This window comes from Podarcis raffonei, chromosome 16, assembly GCF_027172205.1.
Source record: "Podarcis raffonei isolate rPodRaf1 chromosome 16, rPodRaf1.pri, whole genome shotgun sequence".
Taxonomy (NCBI): domain Eukaryota; kingdom Metazoa; phylum Chordata; class Lepidosauria; order Squamata; family Lacertidae; genus Podarcis; species Podarcis raffonei.
In genome coordinates, this window is record NC_070617.1 from 4,862,252 (window position 1) to 4,882,421 (window position 20,170).

Sequence of the window (20,170 nt, forward strand, 5' to 3'; positions counted from 1 at the left end):
GGTTTCCAGGCGGGAGTTGATCACAGTGTGGATTTGCCAAGCGTGCCTTCCTCTTAGCACGTTTCTCCCTTGTGTCCTGAGTTCGAGTGTCTTCAAAGCCCATGACACCTTTGGTAAAGTCTGTTCTCCAACTGAAGCACTCGCAGGCCAGTGTTTCCCAATTGTTTATACAACATTTTTAAAGATTTGCATTGAGATAGTCTTTAAACCTCTCTTGTTGACCACCAGCATTACGCTTTCCATTTTTAAGTTTGGAGTAGAGTACAGTGGTACCTCGGGTTAAGTACTTAATTCATTCTGGAGGTCCGTACTTAACCTGAAACTGTTCTTAACCTGAAGCACCTCTTTAGCTAATGGGGCCTCCTGTTGCTGTTCTCATCCTGAAGCAAAGTTCTTAACCTGAAGCACTATTTCTGGGTTAGCGGAGTCTGTAACCTGAAGCGTATGTAACCTGAGGTACCACTGTAGTTGCTTTGGAAGACGATCATCAGGCATCTGCACAACATGACCAGTCCAACGAAGTTGATGTTGAAGAATCATTGCTTCGACACTGGTGATCTTTGTTTCTTCCAGTACACTGGTATTAGTTTGCCTGTCTTCCCGAGTGATGTGTAAGATTTTTCGGAGACACTGTTGATGGAATATTTCGAGGCTGGTACCACTGGATCAAATCCCCCTTTTGCCGAACTAATCAAACCAAATAGTTTCCACTGGATTTTGAATAAATGTGCAAGTAGTTGTTGCTGTTTCAGTTTGTGTGTGTGTGTGTGTGTTAGTATTTTCCCCTTACTGGGTCGTGCAAACCGTTATTCTGAATAATGCTTTGTAGAGGGCAGGGTAAGGGGCACTGGGGATGAGTTTGTGGAGCCAAGATGGAGGGAGACCCTAAAAAGTTTAGGAACGGCAGTGTTACATGGAGAGAGAAAAAACAATTCTCCCCTCTGGCCTCTAAGCCCCCAAAGTCCCTTTTGTAACTCCTGAGTGTGTTTTCTACAGCCGCTCTGCTGTTTTCCCCCAGCTAAAACCTTCCGCACCAAATCACCGTCCCAATTAGCAAAGGAACCGGCGACGTTCCAATGAGGTTAGCATTGCGGCACTCAGCCAGGCAAGCTTGATCCTCTTTCACGGGGAGTAATCCAGTTCCATCCCCCCCCCCTTAAGCTCACCCAGAGTGGCCAACTCATGGGAAAGAAACAAAGGCATTGTTGATGCTGAAGGGCTGAAAAAGGCTTAGCTGTGGCGGCGGCGAAGGCCGGCTGAGATCCCTCAGCTGGGATTGGCATTATTTGCAGGCAAGGGGGAGAAGTTCTCTTTGGTTCGCGTTTAAAGGTGAACCTATCTGAATTTGCTTTTCCCAAAATGACCTGCAAAGCGAATCACGGCCACTCTTTAAAATTCAGAATTCTCTGAATTTTGCAATGGAGGCCTCTGACGAAGCAATGTGTTCAAAAATGCATATGCAAGGGAAAGCATGGAGATGCTTTTTTTGGGGGGGGGGTCGTTTCCCTAATAGTTGGGCGTGCGTGTGCACGCACACACAAAATCTATCAGTGAAAATAATGTTTTAGAAAAGTATTCTATTAAGGGAAATCACATGGGGAAAGTGCACATATCGGAATAAGTTTGCTTTAACATGCTGATCATTTTTCATGAGGACCAGTACCTTTTTTTAAAAAGGGTAAATAGATTCAGAAATGTTGAAAAAAGGAGAAATAGGGATGCCTGCATTGTCTGTGATGATTCTCTGGGTCTCTTCCAACAAGTCTATGAGCCTACAAGACAAGCTGATATTGATGTATTCACCTCTCCTGAGCAGCAAATAGTCAAAAATGACCCCCAAATTGGAGAAAACAGTGTGCCATGATCGTTAGTTAGTTCACCTGTTGGCGCTCTGTTGGGGAAAATCGGAGGGGCAACGACCAAGCAGAATGGTGTCAAAGTCCCCGGAAGGCTCTTGAGCAATCATTGGTTCATCCCAGGCACCTCCTATAATGGGCGGGGCTTGAGAAGCATGAGCGACGGTTGGGTAATTGCGAGGGCTTCATTTCCCAAAAAGTTATTTTTTAATACAAATTTTGCCCTGGTAGGTTATTCACTTGCCTGTCCTCATTCATTTTTCGTAGTTGCAGAAAAACAAAGGGCTGCACCAAACAAAGCTCTACTCAGAGTAGGACCCAGTGAGATTCATGGGCTCAGGTTTAGTCATCTGTATGTCTTTTCCAATGGGTCAAACCTAGACAGCATCTTAAAAAGCAGAGACATCACCTTGCCAACAAAGGTCCATATAGTCAAAGCTCTGGTTTTCCCAGTAGTGATGTATGGAAGTGAGAGCTGGACCACAAAGAAGGCTGATCGCCAAAGAATGGATGCTTTTGAATTCTGGTGCTGGAGGAGACTTGAGAGTCCCATGGACTGCAAGAAGATCAGACCTCTATATTCTGAAGGAAATCAGCCCTGAGTGCTCACTGGAAGGACAGATCCTGAAGCTGAGGCTCCAATACTTTGGCCACCTCATGAGAAGAGAAGACTCCCTGGAAAAGACCCTGATGTTGGGAAAGATGGAGGGCGCAAGGAGAAGGGGACGACAGAGGACAAGGTGGTGGGACAGTGTTCTCGAAGCTACCAACATGAGTTTGACCAAACTGCGGGAGGCAGTGGAAGACAGGAGTGCCTGGCAAGCTCTGGTCCAGGGGGTCACGAAGAGGCGGACACGACTCAACGACTCAAGAACAACAATGTCTTTTCCACTGGGTCGGGCTAACTGTTTGGTGGCGGCGGCGAATTTTCATTCCAAGGTGCAGGAAAACAACTCCCGGACCCTCCAACCATGCTGCTGTCATTTTAAGCTCTGAGGCCACCGGAATGACAATTGTGCCAGGCAGGGAAAAAGCAAATAGCTTTATCCCTGCTTCCCCGCATGGAAGGAAAACTTTTGCAGCCAGCGCAGAGCCAGGCGAGCGCTTGAATTCAGATGCAAGGGAGCGTGTGATATGTTTCTCCTGCCTTGCATTGGGGGGGGGGGGCGGGGCGGCCATTCAGAAGCAAACCTCTTTCACAGAAAGAGAGGGGACCTGACTTGCCTTTTCGCCTTTTTTTTGGCGAGGAAAAGACGTCTTTTATTACTGGTGGAACTGGTGCCAACGCTAGGAAGCAGATGAGGACAGGCAAAAAACTCTTTGTGGGTGGCAGCACGGTGGAGAGTGGCACAGATTTTGGGGATTGTCAGATGCAGGCTGTGTATTCATCAGGGTCAGTTTTTGTGGTTAATTTGAATAATTTTTTTCTGGTCGCATGCTTTTTCATTTTTTACGTATGCTGGCTTAGAAACTCCAGAATTTAAAGCAGTTTAGAAATATTGATGGATGGTCCTTCCAGCTTACTAAGCTTGATGACCTGCAATGTTTAAATTCTGCCATCCGCTAATGCAATAGCACTTGAAAGAGAACTACCTGGAAATGATTTACAGATGGTATTTAACTCCGAGTAGATTTGCTAAGATGTATAGGGCTGAATTAGTCAAATGCTGGAGATGCAATGAGGCTGAGTCCTATCGTATGTGGTGGACTTGTAAAAGGGTATTGGGAAATGATCCATAATGAATCGAAAAAAACGTTTAAAAGCACTTTTTCAAAAAACAAACAAATCAGAGTCCTTTTTGCTGGGGATAATTCAGACAGAAATTCCCAGGTGTCAAAAAATGATATTTACGTATGCTACTACTACTGCGGTTCATGTTTTGTTAGCCCAAAAATGGAAAACAAGCAAGGTCCCAACCAAAGAAGAATGGCACCTTAAACTGATGGAATATGCACAGCTTGCAGACTTAAATTATAGAATAAGAGAACAAGAAGAATATACATTTAAAGAAGATTGGAAAATGTTTATTGAATATATGGGTGAAGATTGTGTACATATGAAAACATTGGCAGCATTAAGATAAATTCAGCAGTGTAAATAAGTTTTGATGGGCGTAAAAAAATCAATACTGAGTGGTTTAGTTTGTGTAAAATATGCAGGGATCTATGGCATGCAAACTGAACCATGGAAAGGGAAGAAGGGAAGTCACTGATATTTTAAAGTTGTTTAAATGAAGATTCTAAAATGTGAAATAGAAAAACTTAATAAAAATTAAATGATAGAGAGAAAAGAGAGAGAGAGAGAGAGAGAGAGAGAGAGAGAGAGAGAGAGAGAGAGAGAGATGGCTCAAAGTTGTGCATTTACCAACTCCTGATTTTCCCTAAAAACAGAATAAGAGCCTGCAGGATCAGGCCAAAGGCCCATCTGATCCATCATCCTGTTCTCACAGTGGCCAAACAGATGCCTCTTTTGGGAAACCCACAAGCAGGACTTGAACACAGGACCGATTCTCCTCTCCTGTGGTTTCCATCAATAGCCTTCCCCCCCAAATTTGCTTGATCCATTTTTTAAAGCCATTCATATTGGCAGTCATCGCTGCTTCCTGTGGCAGGGCGTTCCATAGTTTAACTATGCGCCGTGTGAAGAAGGATGCTCTTTTATCTGCCCCGAATCTCTCCTCCCCACAAGCACGTTGCTGCCTCAGTGGTCAGTGTTTATGTTAAGTTGTGGGTGAACATATCAGACGACACAGCGATTCTTCAAACAGCTCTTGTTTATTCACAGGCCAGAACAGAACTGAACTGGAGGGGTTCAGTCAGCCTGCTTATATAGAGCTCCAGTACAACGTAACTGTAACAATTTTCTAAAACTATCCAATCACTGAACGTCATTTTCGATCCCTTATTTGCATAACTATCTACAGTATCCCCTGCTGGCCCAGGGTGAGAACTTCAGTACGTAACAGTTTATATTCTTCCTTCTCAGGGTCCCATGGACAGGAGCACTGGCCGGACACTTACCCAGACTGTGGATGGAAAGCTCAGTCGCCTATCAACATTGAGACGGGCACAGTCCAATACGACCCTTCCTTGCCTCCGGTTGAGACGTCGGGGTATCGGAATCCAGGAGACGATGACTTCACCCTGATAAATAATGGACACACAGGTGAGGCTGTTTATGGGACTTAACGGCAGTCCCCCTTTCCCCAACGCCATCTGCCATCTGTATTTTCTATTTTCCTGGGGTTAGGGAACGCTCCCTGCCAGAGTGCTGCAGGATGGAAAGGCAGATTCGATACATAAAAATAGAAAAATATAAGAAGCTAGCACATGTCTGTCATGTATAATCACCTTGTTGAAGAGCGGTCGGCCCATGGCTACAGCCCAGGCCTGCAAAATCTCAGATGCCAGGAAGACTTCCCTCCACGTCGCCATGGAGACCTCTGTACCAGGGAAGATGCTGGTCCGTTACCGTGGTGACAAAATGTGGCCAGTTGTTCACCTGGCAACTCCAGGGCAAGATCCATTCTCCTTGCACATGCGAATAATAATCCTTCTTCTTGTAATGAAGGGCTGAAGAAAGCAATGGTTCTTCCCATCCAACCACAGACCTTCCAAGTGTCCCTATTTTCCAGGGACATCCCTGATTTAGAGAAGCTGTTCCGGTTTCTGATTTGATCCTGGAATGTCCTGCTTTTCCTTAGGGCGTCCCTATTTTCCTTGGAAAAATGTTGGAGGGTATGCAGTTATCTGACCCCCGAGCCATCTGAAGGCAATCCTGTATAGGGAAGTTTTAAAAAAATGTTTAATGTTTTATTATGTTTTTATATACAGTCATACCTCGGGTTGCGAACGTGATCCGAGCGGAAGGCACGTTTGCAACCCACAGCGCCTCGTCTGCGCATGTGCATGATGCGCTTCTGTGCATGCGCATGATGTCATTTTGCGCTTCTGCATATGCGCAAGCACGAAAGTAACTCGTTCCGGTACTTCCAGGTTTGGCGCTGTCCGCAACCCGAAAATGCGCAACCCGCAGCATTCATAACCTGAGGTATGACTATATATATAGCCCAGAATGGCTGGGGCAACCCAGTAAGACGTGCGGGGTATAAATAATAGAATTATCATTATGGAATGGGACGTCCCTGTTTTCATCGGAGAAAGGTTGGAGGGTTTGCAACCACCAGACTGAGGACCTTGTGGCATCTTTCCCTCTCCCTCTCTCTCTTGCAGTGCAGATGTCTCTGCCCCCAAGCATGCAACTGCACGGTTTGCCCAAGATGTTTACGGCTGTTCAGCTGCACCTTCACTGGGGAAGGAAGGGGAGCCTCGAAGGGTCAGAGCACAAGGTGGACGGGAGGCCCTTCCCGGCAGAAGTAAGTAGGCCAGAGCAAAACATTCACACTCCTCCAAATTTTGCACTGTAGTTCTGCAGCCAGGTCACATGTACGAAAATGCATATACTAAAAAAGGGACCCCTGACCATTAGGTCCAGTCGTGGCCGACTCTGGGGTCGCAGCACTCATCTCGTTTTACTGGCCAAGGAAGCCGGTGTACAGCTTCCAGGTCATGTGGCCAGCAGGACTAAGCCGCTTCTGGCGAACCAGAGCAGTGCACGGAAACACCATTTACCTTCCCGCCAGAGTGGTACCTATTTATCTACTTGCACTTTGATGTGCTTTTGAACTGCTAGGTGGGCAGGAGCAGGGACTGAGCAACGGGAGCTCACCCCATCGCGGGGATTTGAACCGCCGACCTTCTGATCGGCAAGTCATTGGCTCTGTGGTTTAACCCACAGCGCCACCCGCGTCCCTATATATATATACTAAAGTACGCACAAAAATTGATATATCAGGGGAAATGACATGCAAAAAGGTTTACCCTGAGGAGGCTTTGCAGAAACAAGTGCATTAGGCAAAATTGTATGTAGTTATTTCGTTTTATCAGATATTTATTTATTCTTGCGGCCCACACTTCAAGGAGATCAAGGTGGCGTACACATGTCTCCTCCCCATTTAACCTTCTCAACAACCCTGTGAGGTAGGTCAGGCTGAGAGGCAGGGACTGCTTCCATCCCACACCTCCTTCCAGGTCACACACCGAGTTTCCTGGCTGAGCAGGGATTGGAGTCCTGGTTTCTTCAGTGCTCTAACCACACGGATTCTCTAAAAACGTATGAATCAGGAGAAATCTGTGCTAAAAATTTGCCGGTGAATTTTCACGGGGAACTTAAAAATAGATTCTCAAGCGAATGCGGAGAGAAGAAGAAGAGTTTGGATTTGATATCCCGCCTTTCACTCCCCTTCAGGAGTCTCAAAGCGGCTCACAACCTCCTTTTCCCTTCCTCCCCACAACAAACACTCTGTGAGGTGAGTGGGGCTGAGAGACTTCAAAGAAGTGTGACCGGCCCAAGGTCACCCAGCAGCTGCATGTGGAGGAGCGGGGAATCGAACCCGGTTCACCAGATTACAAGTCTACCGCTCTTAACCACTTCACCACACTGAACTTATGACTGGAAAAATGAGAAGCTGAAGGACACTGGAACTGACAAGTTCACTTCTCCCTCCCTCCCCCCCTCTTCCACACACACTTGTTTTATTTTTATTTTTACAAAACTGCACTTTCGTAGAAAATATAACCAGGTAGCGTGCGACGAAAAAGCATGACGCAGGAGATTTAGCGTCCTTCCTCTCCTCTGGGCAGCTTCAGGCCCTGAAACGGGAGGCAGAGCCACCTTTGCAAATTTGTGTAATTGCTCCAGAAAGATGGAGGACTTTGGCCGGATTTAAGATCCCTCCAGTTCACGGAGGGGCGGTGGGGGATTAATGAGGGCAACCCGGGACAGTGAGAATTAAGAGCGCGGGAAGAAAGAGGGGAGGGAAATGGCTGAAGTTCTTTTGTCAGAGCAGGCGCTGAAGGAGACCTGGGCTGACCTAGCCATGGCAGCAGTAGACGGGTAACCGGCTTAAAGCTCACAGCAGACGGCACGAGGGCTGGGAGAATCAGAAATGCCTTGGGGGGGACAGGGCTGCTGTGGGACATTTTTGCACCCGGGGCAGGACGACGGCTCATCCTTGTAATTTTCTTCCCTGCTACTGAAGGCCGTCTGTTCGCGGTGCATTCGAACGCCCCTTAAGATGTCACCGCCGAATTTTGTACGGCGGTTCCTGAGACCGAAAAGCAGGTTTCCTTCTCGTGTTTTTGGACGCCATTTTGAAATCAAGATGGCTGACCAGGCCGTCGAAGCGGGCACTGATTTTAACCGCCGATTTCAAAAGCACGCTGGTTTTAACCACCAGTTTAAAAACTGTCCTGATTTTCACTGCTCATTTCAGAACCTTTTCACCACAGAAAGTGCGCTGGTTTTAAGCACCGCTTTCAAAACTGCCCCGGGTTCAAAAAATTGGACCGATTTTGTTTGTTTGTTTGTTTCTTAGAATTCCCGAGCATCACTAGGTTTGAAGCTGCTGGTTTATTACATTTATCTATTGCTTCTTACACAAAAGTGCCTGAAAGTTGTGATAGGAATTTTATGGTCTTAGATGTATGATAATGTTCATAAGTGTACCAACCAAGCACATACATAGATCAGCACCGGAAGGCCAACCTGGAACCATTTTGATTCCTAAACTGACCAAATGTTTTCTCTACAAGGTCAAAGTGGGAAACCTCCCCATTGTCTCTTTCCTCACAATTCCTGTCTTAAGGGTATGTCTATGTTTGAATAGGGTGTGAGGCTGTGACCTGGCCCAGGAACTAAGTATTTATCATTACAAAAGACTGGCCAGGCTCCCCAGGCAATCCAATCAAGTAACCTGCCAGACAGCAGATAAACAAGAACAGGAGGAAAACAACATTCAAATTTCTGTTTAGACCGCCTTTTTTGTGATGTAGGTATGATGTATCCGAGGGGTGGTCTTGGGTTACACCCCTTCTGTGATGTATGTATGATGTTTCTGGGGGTGGTCTTGATCTACAGGGTGGCAATTTCAAAAGTCTTTATAAGGCCTTGCGCACCATTTTTCTGGGTTCCTCTTCCTCTCCTGCAGGTGAGGGGAGCACCCTGTTGCAACAGATCAATAAAGCTTACTAGCTGCTTTGCTTCTCAATATTCTCTGTTTGGCCTCTGTTATCTTTTCCTACCAATAGGGAATCTATGTAAGGACTCTATATGGGCTCTTGGATACCCCATAAGGGAAAAGGGCAGATTTTTGTTTACAACAAAGTGACTTACAGTGCAAGAATGGAAATAATAATCACAGGTGATCTGCGGCCCTAGCTAAGCCACACGCACTAGATCTCCTGATTTTCTCTCTCTCTCTTTTTCTCTCTCAGCTTCACGTTGTCCATTACAACTCAGAGAAGTACAGCAATGTGAGTTTGGCAATGCACCACCCAGATGGGCTGGCGGTCTTGGGCGTTTTCCTGGAGGTAAGCGTTACAATAGCAAAGTCACAATGCACCCGAAAAGCTGCCCATATGAAGCTTGTGTGTGTTCTCTGGGGCAGGGACCTCTCAGGGCACCACAGAATTAAGTAAATAACAATAGCTCACCCGTCCGGTCTCCTCTCTCCCCAATGTGTCTGGCAGGCCGGCGATGCGGAGAACCCTGCCTACAATCACATCCTGGACCTCCTGGACAAGATCCAGTACGCAGGTGAATCGTTCCTCTAGAGCAATCAGGGCAGGCAGGTTGTGTGTGTGTGAAATGGGATTTGGACTGTGAAAAGGAGCAGCGTTTGAAAAAGGAGGACCCGTCTAGTCCAGCATCCCATTCGCCCAGTGGTCAAATACCCCTGAGCACCTAGGAATGACGATAGACTGCCTCTAGAGCTGGAGGTCTCATTAGAAAAGCCCTGCTGGATCAAGCTAATGGCACACAGTGTGCTGGGCCTGGGGGTAACCCGAGTAACAAGGTCCAGGTCTGGTCCCGAATCCAAGGGTTCCACGAGGAGTCAGTCCGACAGGGCCAAGGCAGGAAACCAGGCACGGTCAGGTACAGGATCACAGGCAGCTTCTGGCAAACAGCAATGTTGCTCCCGCAACTTGGGGCAGGGTCCGACAGCCTTTTATCTCTGTCGGGATAGCGGCAGGTCCTGATCCCCCGGTGACTCATCTCCCTGTTTTGCCCGAAGGCGAGCACTCCTCCTGCGAGTACTCAGGTCTCTCCTTCTCTCAGACCTCAGTCTCTGCAGCTCGGGAGACGCCGGTGGGTTACTAGACCCAGAGGCCACCTCAGCCTCCCCTGACCCAACTGGTAGTGGAGCAGCTGTAAGTGATGCCCCAGCTGAAGGCAATGAGGTAATCCCCACATCTGGAGCCAGGGCAGGATTAGGCCCCTGACTCGGCCCAGCTGATGCCTGTTGCAGGGGAACCTGTGCAGACTGGGGCTCTTCAGAATCAGGCCCCAGACTAGGTTCAGCTGCCGCCTGAGGCAAAGGATCCGGTGCGGACTGAGACTCCTCTGGTTCCGAGCCCGAGCCCGAGTCCCAGGCCATCACACATAGAATCAGAGAATTGTAGGGACGCGGGTGGCGCTGTGGGTTCTCTTTGACATCTGGTGGGAGGGCGTTCCACAGGGCGGGCGCCACCACCGAGAAGGGCCTCTGTCTGGTTCCCTGTAACTTGGCTTCTCGCAGCGAGGGAACCGCCAGAAGGCCCTCGGAGCTGGACCTCAGTGTCCGGGCAGAATGATGGGGGTGGAGACGCTCCTTCAGGTATATTGGACCGAGGCCGTTTAGGGCTTTAGAGGTCAGCACCAACACTTTGAATTGTGCTCGGAAATGTATTGGGAGCCAGTGTAGGTCTTTCAAGACTGTTACGTGGCCTTGGCGGCCGCTCCCAGTCACCAGTCTAGCTGCTGCATTCTGGATTAGTTGTAGTTTCCGAGTCACCTTCAAAGGTAGCCCCACATAGAGCGCATTGCAGTAGTCCAAGCGGGAGATAACCAGAGCATGCACCACTCTGGCGAGACAGTCCGCGGGCAGGGAGGGTCTCAGCCTGCGTACCAGATGGAGCTGGTAAACAGCCACTGAAGCTGTCCTGTTGTGTATGGGCGCTTCATTCTCCTCCTCTCTTTCCTCTGCTCCCATCTCCCGGACAGAACAGAAAACCACCGTTGCCCCGTTCAACGTCCGCGACCTCCTGCCAGTACATTTGGGCCACTTTTTCCGCTACAACGGCTCTCTGACCACCCCGCCGTGCTTCCAGAGCGTGCTGTGGACTGTCTTCCACCAGCCCGTCCAGCTCTCGGCTGCCCAGGTACCTTCTGCGCCACACACAAACCCTTAGGCTCAATCCCCAAAACCCAGAGCGATGTTCGGTGCTTGGTGAGTGGGGAAGAGCTGCACTGGAAATTTAGAACCATGAAAAAGGGATCCGGCGGTCCTCTAGCCTGACCCCTGAAATGTCAGAATCTTACCTTACCCTTGGTTTTGTACCCATTTCACAGCCACAGAGAATCCTGGGGGTTTTAGCTCGTCGAAGGTGAGCCGGTGTAGCATAGTGGCTAGAGTGCCAGACTAGGACCCGGGAGACCAGGGTTCAAATCCCGCCCCCTCAGCCATGAAGCTCGCTGGGTGTGGCTTTGAGGCCAGTCACAGCCTCTCAGCCTGGACTACCTCACAGGGGTTGCGGGGATTAAATGAGGAGCGGGGAGGGCGTATCAGTACAACCAATTAAAATTAAGTTAAATCAAAGGTTTAGGGAATCCTTGGTTTGGGCAGCCAACATTTATCAAACCAGGAATCATCATCATCATTTATTATTTATACCTTGCCCATCTGGCTGGGTTCCCCCAGCCACTCTGGGCAGCTTCCAACAGAATATTAAAATACAATAACCTAAACATTAAAAGCTTCCCTAAACAGGGCTGCCTTCAGATGTCTTCTAAAAGCCTGGTAGTTGTTTTTCTCTTTGACATCTGGTGGGAGGGCATTCCACAGGGTGGGTGCCACTACCAAGAAGGCCCTCTGCCTGGTTCCCTGTAACTTGGCTTCTCAAAGTGAGGGAACCGCCAGAAGGCCCTCGGAGCTGGACCTCAGTGTTCGGGCAGAACGATGGGCGTGGAAATGCTCCTTCAGAAGAACAGATAACATTTATAAAACTAGTTTCAAGCCTCCAGCATTGACCTAAACCTCCTTCACCAAGTCAAGGTGCATCTGAGTTAAGGTTAGGTAACCTCTGGGACGTGGGTGGCGCTGTGGGTTGAACCACAGAGCCTAGGACTTGCCGATCAGAAGGTCAGCTGTTCGAATCCCCACGACGGGGTGAGCTCCCATTGCTCGGTCCCTGCTCCTGCCAACCTAGCAGTTCAAAAGCACGTCAAAGTGCAAGTAGATAAATAGGTACCGCTCCGGCGGGAAGGTAAACGGCATTTCTGTGCGCTGCTTTGGTTCTCCAGAAGCGGCTTAGTCCTGCTGGCCACATGACCCGGAAGCTGTACGCCGGCTCCCTCGGCCAATAAAGCGAGATGAGAGCCGCAACCCCAGAGTCGGCCACGACTGGACCTAACGGTCCCTTTACCTTTAACCTCTGGGACAGGTGGGCCGGACATTGCTGGCCCCTGACTCTCAGCCCTCGGATCCATGCCTGGAGTGCTGCTGCTGCTGTTCAACAGAGCGGTCTCCTTTTTAATATTGTTTTTATTTTTTTACCTATGTCATTTTAAACATGCTGTATTTTTAGTTTTATATTTTACGATTGATGTGGAAATCGTTTTCCATTTGGTGGGATACCTTCTGATGTTTGCTTGTTTTATTTATTGTTCATGACTTTCGTTATTTTGGTAATTACGTAAATCTCGTCCTGTTGTAAGCCGCATTGAGCACTGTTTTAACTATGGAAAGGTCGGTTCCATGGGTGACATCTCTCTGTGGTAGCTTATCTTAAAGTTTTAAGTGTCTATACGCTTATCGCATTTATAAATCTTAAATTTATTGTTGTCCATTGTTTTAAAAGTTTGCTTTCCTTCTGGGATTGTACCCCCAAGTGTGTTTTATAAGCTGGTGTCCGACCGTAATAAATTATCTGTCTATCTAACTGTGGAAAGGCCACATACAAATAAAATGATGATATGATTATATCTGGCCTGAAGGCAACTGTGGGAGGTTGGCAGATGTTTTCTCTGCAGCTGAGCATTGCAGGAGGCAAAACAAGCAGAGATTTTTTTCAGGGGACAGGTGGAGAGTTCCTCCTCCCACAGTACAGAGACAGGGCTGCCTCAGGTTTGCCTTTATTTACCTCTTCTCTTTCAGCTAGAGAAGCTGCAGAAATCTGTCTATAGTACAGCGGAAGGCGAAGCCCATCCAGAGCTCCTCGTGGATAACTTCCGGGCTCCGCAATCCTTGAATGGCCGAGTGGTTCTTGCCTCTTTCCCCGTGGGTGAGTGCCAACTTCTTGTGCAGGAAAATTCTGCTTAAACACGCATATCTCTCTGTCTGTCTCTGTATATCTGTATTTCGATACCCTCCAAGTGTCCTGATTTCCCAGGGACAGCCCCAGAATTACAGAAGCCGTCCCTTTTTCCGATTTGATCTGGGATTGTCCTGCGTTTCCTTTTTCCTATCCTTCCGTTTCTCGGAGAACAATTAAAAGTGCATAGGTACAAAAACGGAGTCCTGTTTATCCCTGAAAATAAAACCCCTGCACATGAATGAAGGAAATGGTGGCGCGGCATAGCTCTTCCTATAATTTCGAAGGGAAATCTCACCAATCCACTTTAAATTCTTTCACTGCTATGGCTTGGAAGACAAGCATTTTTTTTAAGGAAACACATGGAGTGTTTACTCCTTACTGTAAATGGAGTTTACTCAAAAGGAAGCCCTACTGTATTCAATGGAGCTGACTCCCAATTATGTATGTTCATCCTCACAATTTCTATTATTATTATTATTATTATTATTATTATTATTATTATTATTATTATTATTATTATCTGCCTTTTCCCCTAAACAGGGACTCAGGCAGCTTACAGCTAAAATTTTATTTTGGTGGGGCAATTCAAAGAATGGCAAAAAGTACTATCTAAATTTATCTGGCATGGGGGAAAAACAAGAATCAAATATAGGCTTCTTACAGATGTAAAAGAAAGAGGCGGTTTCTCTTGGTCACATTTGGGACTATATTATGAAGCGTCCTGTTTATGTTGGTTAAGGGATTGGTTATTGTTGGAGAATACAGATTTATTAGATTTGGAAGGTTACGACATAGATATGGATGGCACGCCTATTTGTGGTGTGATAAAGTAAAAGTGCATAAAGGATTCTTGAATCACATAATAAGAAAATCAATTTATGAGATATAAAAAAATTATTGGAACGCAAAACTCCTTGGTGGTTCTCTCCAATAGAAGCAATAGCGGTAAAGAAGTTAAATATGAAAGGAGAGTGGGCTATGTATTGAGAATCCTTGCACATTTTTGGTTTATGACAACCCAGGAAGGTAGGCTTGGCAAAGAGGCTGCCATTGGCTCAAGGTGGCCGATGTCAGTGCGTATAGAACGCCTTTGTGTGCGGGAGATCAAACGCGGGCGAGGCTTCCTGGTGGAGAATAAGGTGTCCCTATTTTCATCGGATAAATATTGGAGGAGATGCACCTGCAAGGCTCTCCTCCAGTTGCTCACCGACCCTCCCCACACCCCACCTTGGGGAGGTGTAAAAGGAAGTGGGGCTGGTGAGCAAGCCAAGCAGGGGTAGCAGCCCCTACAGTGTGCATATATACATAGAGAATCCCAGCGACACACAAGCCGGCCCTAAATCCGTTTACTCAGATGTAAGCCTCACTGAGCCCCAAATGATTTATTTCATAGTTAAGTACGCAGAGAGCGTCTGCCTTCGCTTTCCAAATTACAACCACACAATGGAGCAGTGAGAAGAATTTCCAAAGCCCGTGCAAAGCAATCGAGCGATTAGAATCATAGAATTGAAGACCTGGAAGGGACCCAAGGGTCATCTAGTCCAACCCCCTGTAATGCAGGAATTTCAGCTCAAGCATCCATGACACATGGACACCCAACCTCTGCTTAAAAACCTCCAAGGAAGGAGAGTCCACAACCTCATAGGGCAGATGGTTTCACTGCCGATCAACTCTCGCTACCAGAAAGTTATTCCTGACATTTAGTCGGAATCTCCTTCCTTGTTACTTGAAGCCGCGGGTTCGAGTCCTACCCTCCGGAGAAGGAGAAAAGAAGCTCGCTCCGTCTACCACGTGGCAGCCAAAGGTTTCACTCTGATGGGAGGATGGGGGGGGGGCAAAGACGTTAAGGAACCAATAGATAAATAAAGTGAGCAGTTGGCATAGCGACCCTTCCTTGTGCATCATGGTTGCCAACTTTTCAACCAGGGCCGTGCGACTGCGCCTTTCCCAGCAGCTTCACCTGCAGCAGTTAGCAGGGGGTTAGCATTTCTTTCTGTGCCAATCTGTTGATTTTTGCTGCGCTGAGCTGGTAATTGAGGGCTCCGGGAGAAGCTGTCTGAGAGGCTGGCAAATGATTCCTCTTTCTGGGCGAAGTCACCGGCTAGGAATGGTGGGGAAAAACAGGCAGGGAGGTGCTGCCCTCTAGTGGACAAAAGTAGCCCAGCAGCCACAAAGGGAATATGAACAGCGAGGGTTGGGTACAGTTGATGGCTCCTGGATTTGTTAAGAGCAGGAGTAGGCAAACTAAGGCCCAGGGGCCAGATCCAGCCCAATCGCCTTCTAAATCCGGCCCGCGGACGGTCCGGGAATCAGCGTGTTTTTACATGAGTAGAATGTGTCCTTTTATTTAAAATGTATCTCTGGGTTATTTGTGGGGCATAGGAATTCGTTCATTATTTCCCCCCCAAAATATAGTCCGGCCCCCCCACAAGGTCTGAGGGACAGTGGACCGGCCCCCTGCTGAAAAGTTCGCTGACCCCCGGTTAAGAGCAATAAACTTTCTGTGCTTAAGTGCTTAGGTGTGATTCGCAAAGGAAATCCAGCCTTCTAAACTGGCTCATGTTGCAGAATCGTAGAACTGTAGAGCTGGAAAGGGATCCAGGGTCATCTAGACCAACCCTCTGCAATGTTGTGGGATATTCATGTCCATTTCTATTTCTCCTACCATGTTTTACTTACATGTGTCCCTGGTTCCCCAAACGGATAGTATTTCCCCCTAGCCGGGTCGGATTACTTAAAGGTAAAGGGACCCCTGACCATTAGGTCCAGTCGTGGCCGACTCTGGGGTTGCGGCTCTCATCTCGCTTTATTGGCCGAGGGAGCCGGTGTACAGCTTCCGGGTCATGTGGCCAGCAGGACTAAGCTGCTTCTGGCGAACCAGAGCAGCACACGGAAACGCCGTTTACCTTCCCGCTGGAGCGGTACCTATTTATCTACTTGCACTTTGACATGCTTTCGAACTGCTAGGTTGGCAGGAGCAGGGACCGAGCAACGGGAGCTCACCCTGTCACGGGGATTCGAACCGCCGACCTTCTGATCGGCAAGTAGTTTAACCCACAGCGCCACCCGCGTCCCGTGGGATTACTTAAGGGGGTGCTAATAGGCAAGGGGGGGGCAGGGGGCAAGGTGTCGGAGGTGCAAATGACTATCGGCTTTGAAAAGTCGGCATTGCTTAATCAAAGTCATCCTTCTTCTTTTAATTAAGCAAACTAATCAGAGTTTTGACTGGATTTTCAGTAAATGTGCAATTAATCGTTGCTGTTCTGAATTTTATTGTGTTGTTATCTCCCTTAGCGGGTCATGCAAATTGCTGTTCTGAATAATGCTTTTTATAGGGTAGAGCAGGGAGTACTGGGGATGAGTTCATGGATCTAGTGTCGGGGTGGGGGCGGAACGGTGCCCCCCCCAAATTCCAGAAACCACTGGGTTGAACTTTCGCTTTGCAATGGTCCCTGAGGACTAGAAACAATCAAACTTAATAAAATCATAGAATCGTTAGAAGGGACTGCAAGGTCACTTTGTCCAACCTTGGGCAACGCAGAAATATTTTGCCCAACGTGGGGCTGGTACTCACAACCTTGAGATTAAGAGTCTCATGCTCTTACCAACTGATCTATATATACGATACGATAATCTTTATTGTCATTGTCCCATACAGAACAACGAAATTGAAAAAATCTACATCAGACATTCAGAAACCAACAAGCCTGCTATCCCAGATATCCCAGCCTGGTCAACCCCCTAAAAAGTCTGATACCCCATAATTAAATACAATATACTCCCACAGAGACTACCTTACACTGCGTTTAAAACCAAAATCGCATTTGGCTAGAAACTGTTTCTCAGGAGGCTAGTCCTAGTCTTTATAACCCTGTACCTTCCTCCAGAAGGCAGAAGCTGAAAGATATCATATATGCAATGCATCAGAACAGTGAAAATTCCTCTCATCTTACCTTTCAGGGCCGCCAGGATATTCCGCAGGTACATGGACCTCTTGTTCGTTCAGCGGGATGGACAGAGCTGCTCTATGGAGGGGTCACCCGGCGGTTTTACCGGCGGGGTGGTGAACTTTGCAAGAATGGCAGAGGGTGGTGGCTTGACATGATGGGATGGAGGGTGGGGGCTGGCTAAGGGCTGTGGAGGGAGCCAGGCAGGCCCTGGGGATGGTCACAAAACCCGCAGAGCCTGGCAGCGGACATCGAGGTGGCAGGTGGAAGAGGCGACCGCAACTGGAAATATTTATTTAAACATCCCAGAGAACGAGCCCTGGCTCAGTGGAAGAGCATTTGCTGTTCATCCACAAGGTCCTGGGTTCAGTCCCCACCTCTGGCATCTCCAGGAAGGGCTAGGAGAGGCCCATGTATTAGAATTGTGTTCTCAGAATCTTGAGGACTAGAATCCTGCTTAGTTTTTAAGGAAAGGGCCAAAGCTCAGAGATTTGTTGTTGTTGTTATTTAGTCGTTTAGTCGTGTCCGACTCTTCGTGACCCCCTGGACCAGAGCACGCCAGGCACTCCTGTCTTCCACTGCCTCCCGCAGTTTGGTCAAACTCATGCTGGTACCTTTGAGAACACTGTCCAACCATCTCGTCCTCTGTCGTCCCCTTCTCCTTGCGCCCTCCATCTTTCCCAACATCAGGGTCTTTTCCAGGGAGTCTTCTCTTCTCATGAGGTGGCCAAAGTCTTGGAGCCTCAGCTTATACACCGCTTATGAGGACAAAAGGCCTCTAAGAGGTTTGTAGGAGACAGTCTAAAATATTCAGCTGTAAATAAGAAACATGAATGGCTCTCTCTCTCTCTCTCCCTCTCCCCCTTCCAGGTGAGATTGTGGCCATCATTTTCGGGGTGATTTTGGGTTGCCTGGGAATTTTCCTCGCCGGCTGGATTGTGGCGAAGAGAATACGGTGAGATGCGGACACAGACAGAGGCCGAGCTGGTTCCTTCTTCCGGCAGGAGGTATCCCCCCCGGTTTAACTTGATGCCCAAAAAACAAGTGGTACCCCAGACATGCCCCCCAGGAGATGGGTGCTAATTTGGGGTGAGGACTGTGGTGCCTCTTAAGACCCTATCAGGACTGGTGAACTCCCATTAGGCTCAGCAAGTGGCAATGGGAACTGTAGTTCAGCCAGCGCCTTAGAGCAGAATCCCCACAGCTGCTATAGGATCTCAAACAGTTATTTCTGCTGCCTCCCTGACTTTCGCCCTCCCTCCTTCTCGACCAGGGAGAAGAGGATGGAGGAACAAAAGGGCGTCGTCTTCACATCTTCTTCCCGGCGAGCCGTTCTGGACTGACACGTTGACTCGCGACGCAGACAGGCCCCCTTTGAACCATCTCCTCTTCCTTTGCCCTGACACACAAACACAAAAAAAAATTACGCATTTTGCAGGGCCAGGAAGGGCAGCGGATGAAGCCACATAAATTTGGCCCTCCCAATGCTGAGGAACTACAACTCCCACCCCCTTCCCTTGACAGGAGTTATAGTTCGGCAGCACCTGGGTCGCCAAAGGTCCCCCACTTCTGCTTTGTCCAGAGAGCAGGAATTTAGGGCAGCCTTTCTCTCAAGCAGCTGCCCTCCAGATAACGTACTCCGACTCCCATCAGCCAGCGCAACCGGCGAGTTGAGGAAGTTTACAGGGTCAACATCTGGAGATGCAAGGCTGATAAGAAGGGAGGAAAATCCAGGTTGTTTAAAAAGAAAAAAGTTTGGCACAGCCTGCTAGGTTTGACAAGGAAGAGATGTACAAAGAGTTTTGGGTTTGTCCACTTTGCGATTTCTTTCCACCCGGGTGTCCCCCTTAAAAAAAAAAATCAGAATCAGAACATTCTTGTTATCTTCATGGATTTAAAACACCCACATATACACACCTCATTTCTTCCTGGAGCCAGTTGCAAACAGATGTAGACTGAATCCTCTTTTGAGCAGATTGTTTCCATCTAACCACTTTATAAAATAAATAAAAGTCCCTTCCCCTCTTTTTGCCCCAGTGACTGCATACTGCTTTGGATTTGGGGTGGGGGAAAGGGAGGTGGCGAGACAAGGAGCAGGGGCATAAATCTATTTTGGGGAGGCAGTGTGGGGTAGTGGTTAGTGTGTCGGAACCGGGAAGAGACCACAAAGTGGGCGAACTTAGGCCGGTGGCTGCCTGTCGGCCTACCTCACAGGTTTGTTGTGTAAAAGGGGGGGGGGGGAGAACCAGGTTTGCCACCTATATCAATGAATGAATGAATAAATGAATGAATATTAGGGGATATAAACGTGGATTTGAAAGAGAGCTGGTCCAAACCTTTGACCAATTTATGCTTGCTTCAGATTAGCACTACGAGACCCTTTGGGGATGGTCTGTTAGCTTAGGTAGCATGAGCAAAGCTAATAATAATAATAATAATAATAATAATAATAATAATAATGTTTATACCCCGCCCACCTGGCTGGGTTTTCCCAGCCACTCTGGGCAGCTCCCAACAGAACATTAAAAACACGGTAAAACATCAAACATTAAAAACTTCCCTAAACAGGGCTGCCTTCAGATGTCTTCTAAAAGCCATATAGTTGTTTATTTCCTTGACATCTGATGGGAGGGCGTTCCACAAGGTGGGTGCCACTACCGAGAAGGCCCTCTGCCTGGTTCATAATAAGCTGTTTCATAATCTCTTTGAAATGTGGGGTGGGAGGAGAAGCCACGAAGCATAGAGATGGTTTCTTTAATTCCCAAGCCAACAGACAACAGGGCACCGCCATATGCTGAATCAGGCCGTCAGAGTCCATCTTAGTACAGTGGTACCTCGGGTTAAGTACTTAATTCGTTCCGGAGGTCCGTTCTTAACCTGAAACTGTTCTTAACCTGAGGTACAACTTTAGCTAATGGGGCCTCCCGCAGCCGCCGCGCGAGCACAATTTCT

The 20,170-nt window shown here is 48.0% G+C and overlaps 1 protein-coding gene across 3 annotated transcripts in view; it reads left to right on the forward strand.

Annotated features, from left to right (window-relative positions):
* The window catches only part of CA14 (carbonic anhydrase 14), a 32,176-nt gene extending 12,933 nt beyond the window's left edge, over positions 1-19,243 (forward strand). For 2 of the 3 annotated variants that reach the window (XM_053368998.1, XM_053368999.1), the window contains 9 exons: positions 4,843-5,022; positions 6,090-6,232; positions 9,192-9,287; positions 9,447-9,513; positions 10,960-11,117; positions 13,112-13,238; positions 17,232-17,252; positions 18,089-18,173; positions 18,492-19,243. In XM_053368998.1, coding sequence (XP_053224973.1) covers positions 4,843-5,022; positions 6,090-6,232; positions 9,192-9,287; positions 9,447-9,513; positions 10,960-11,117; positions 13,112-13,238; positions 17,232-17,252; positions 18,089-18,173; positions 18,492-18,561 — 947 coding nt within the window. In that variant the 3' untranslated portion in view covers positions 18,562-19,243. Of the gene's footprint in view, positions 1-4,842; positions 5,023-6,089; positions 6,233-9,191; positions 9,288-9,446; positions 9,514-10,959; positions 11,118-13,111; positions 13,239-17,231; positions 17,253-18,088; positions 18,226-18,491 lie in introns of all 3 variants that reach the window. The other variant, XM_053369000.1, reaches the window with a different exon arrangement.
* The last annotated feature ends 927 nt before the right edge of the window (positions 19,244-20,170 follow it).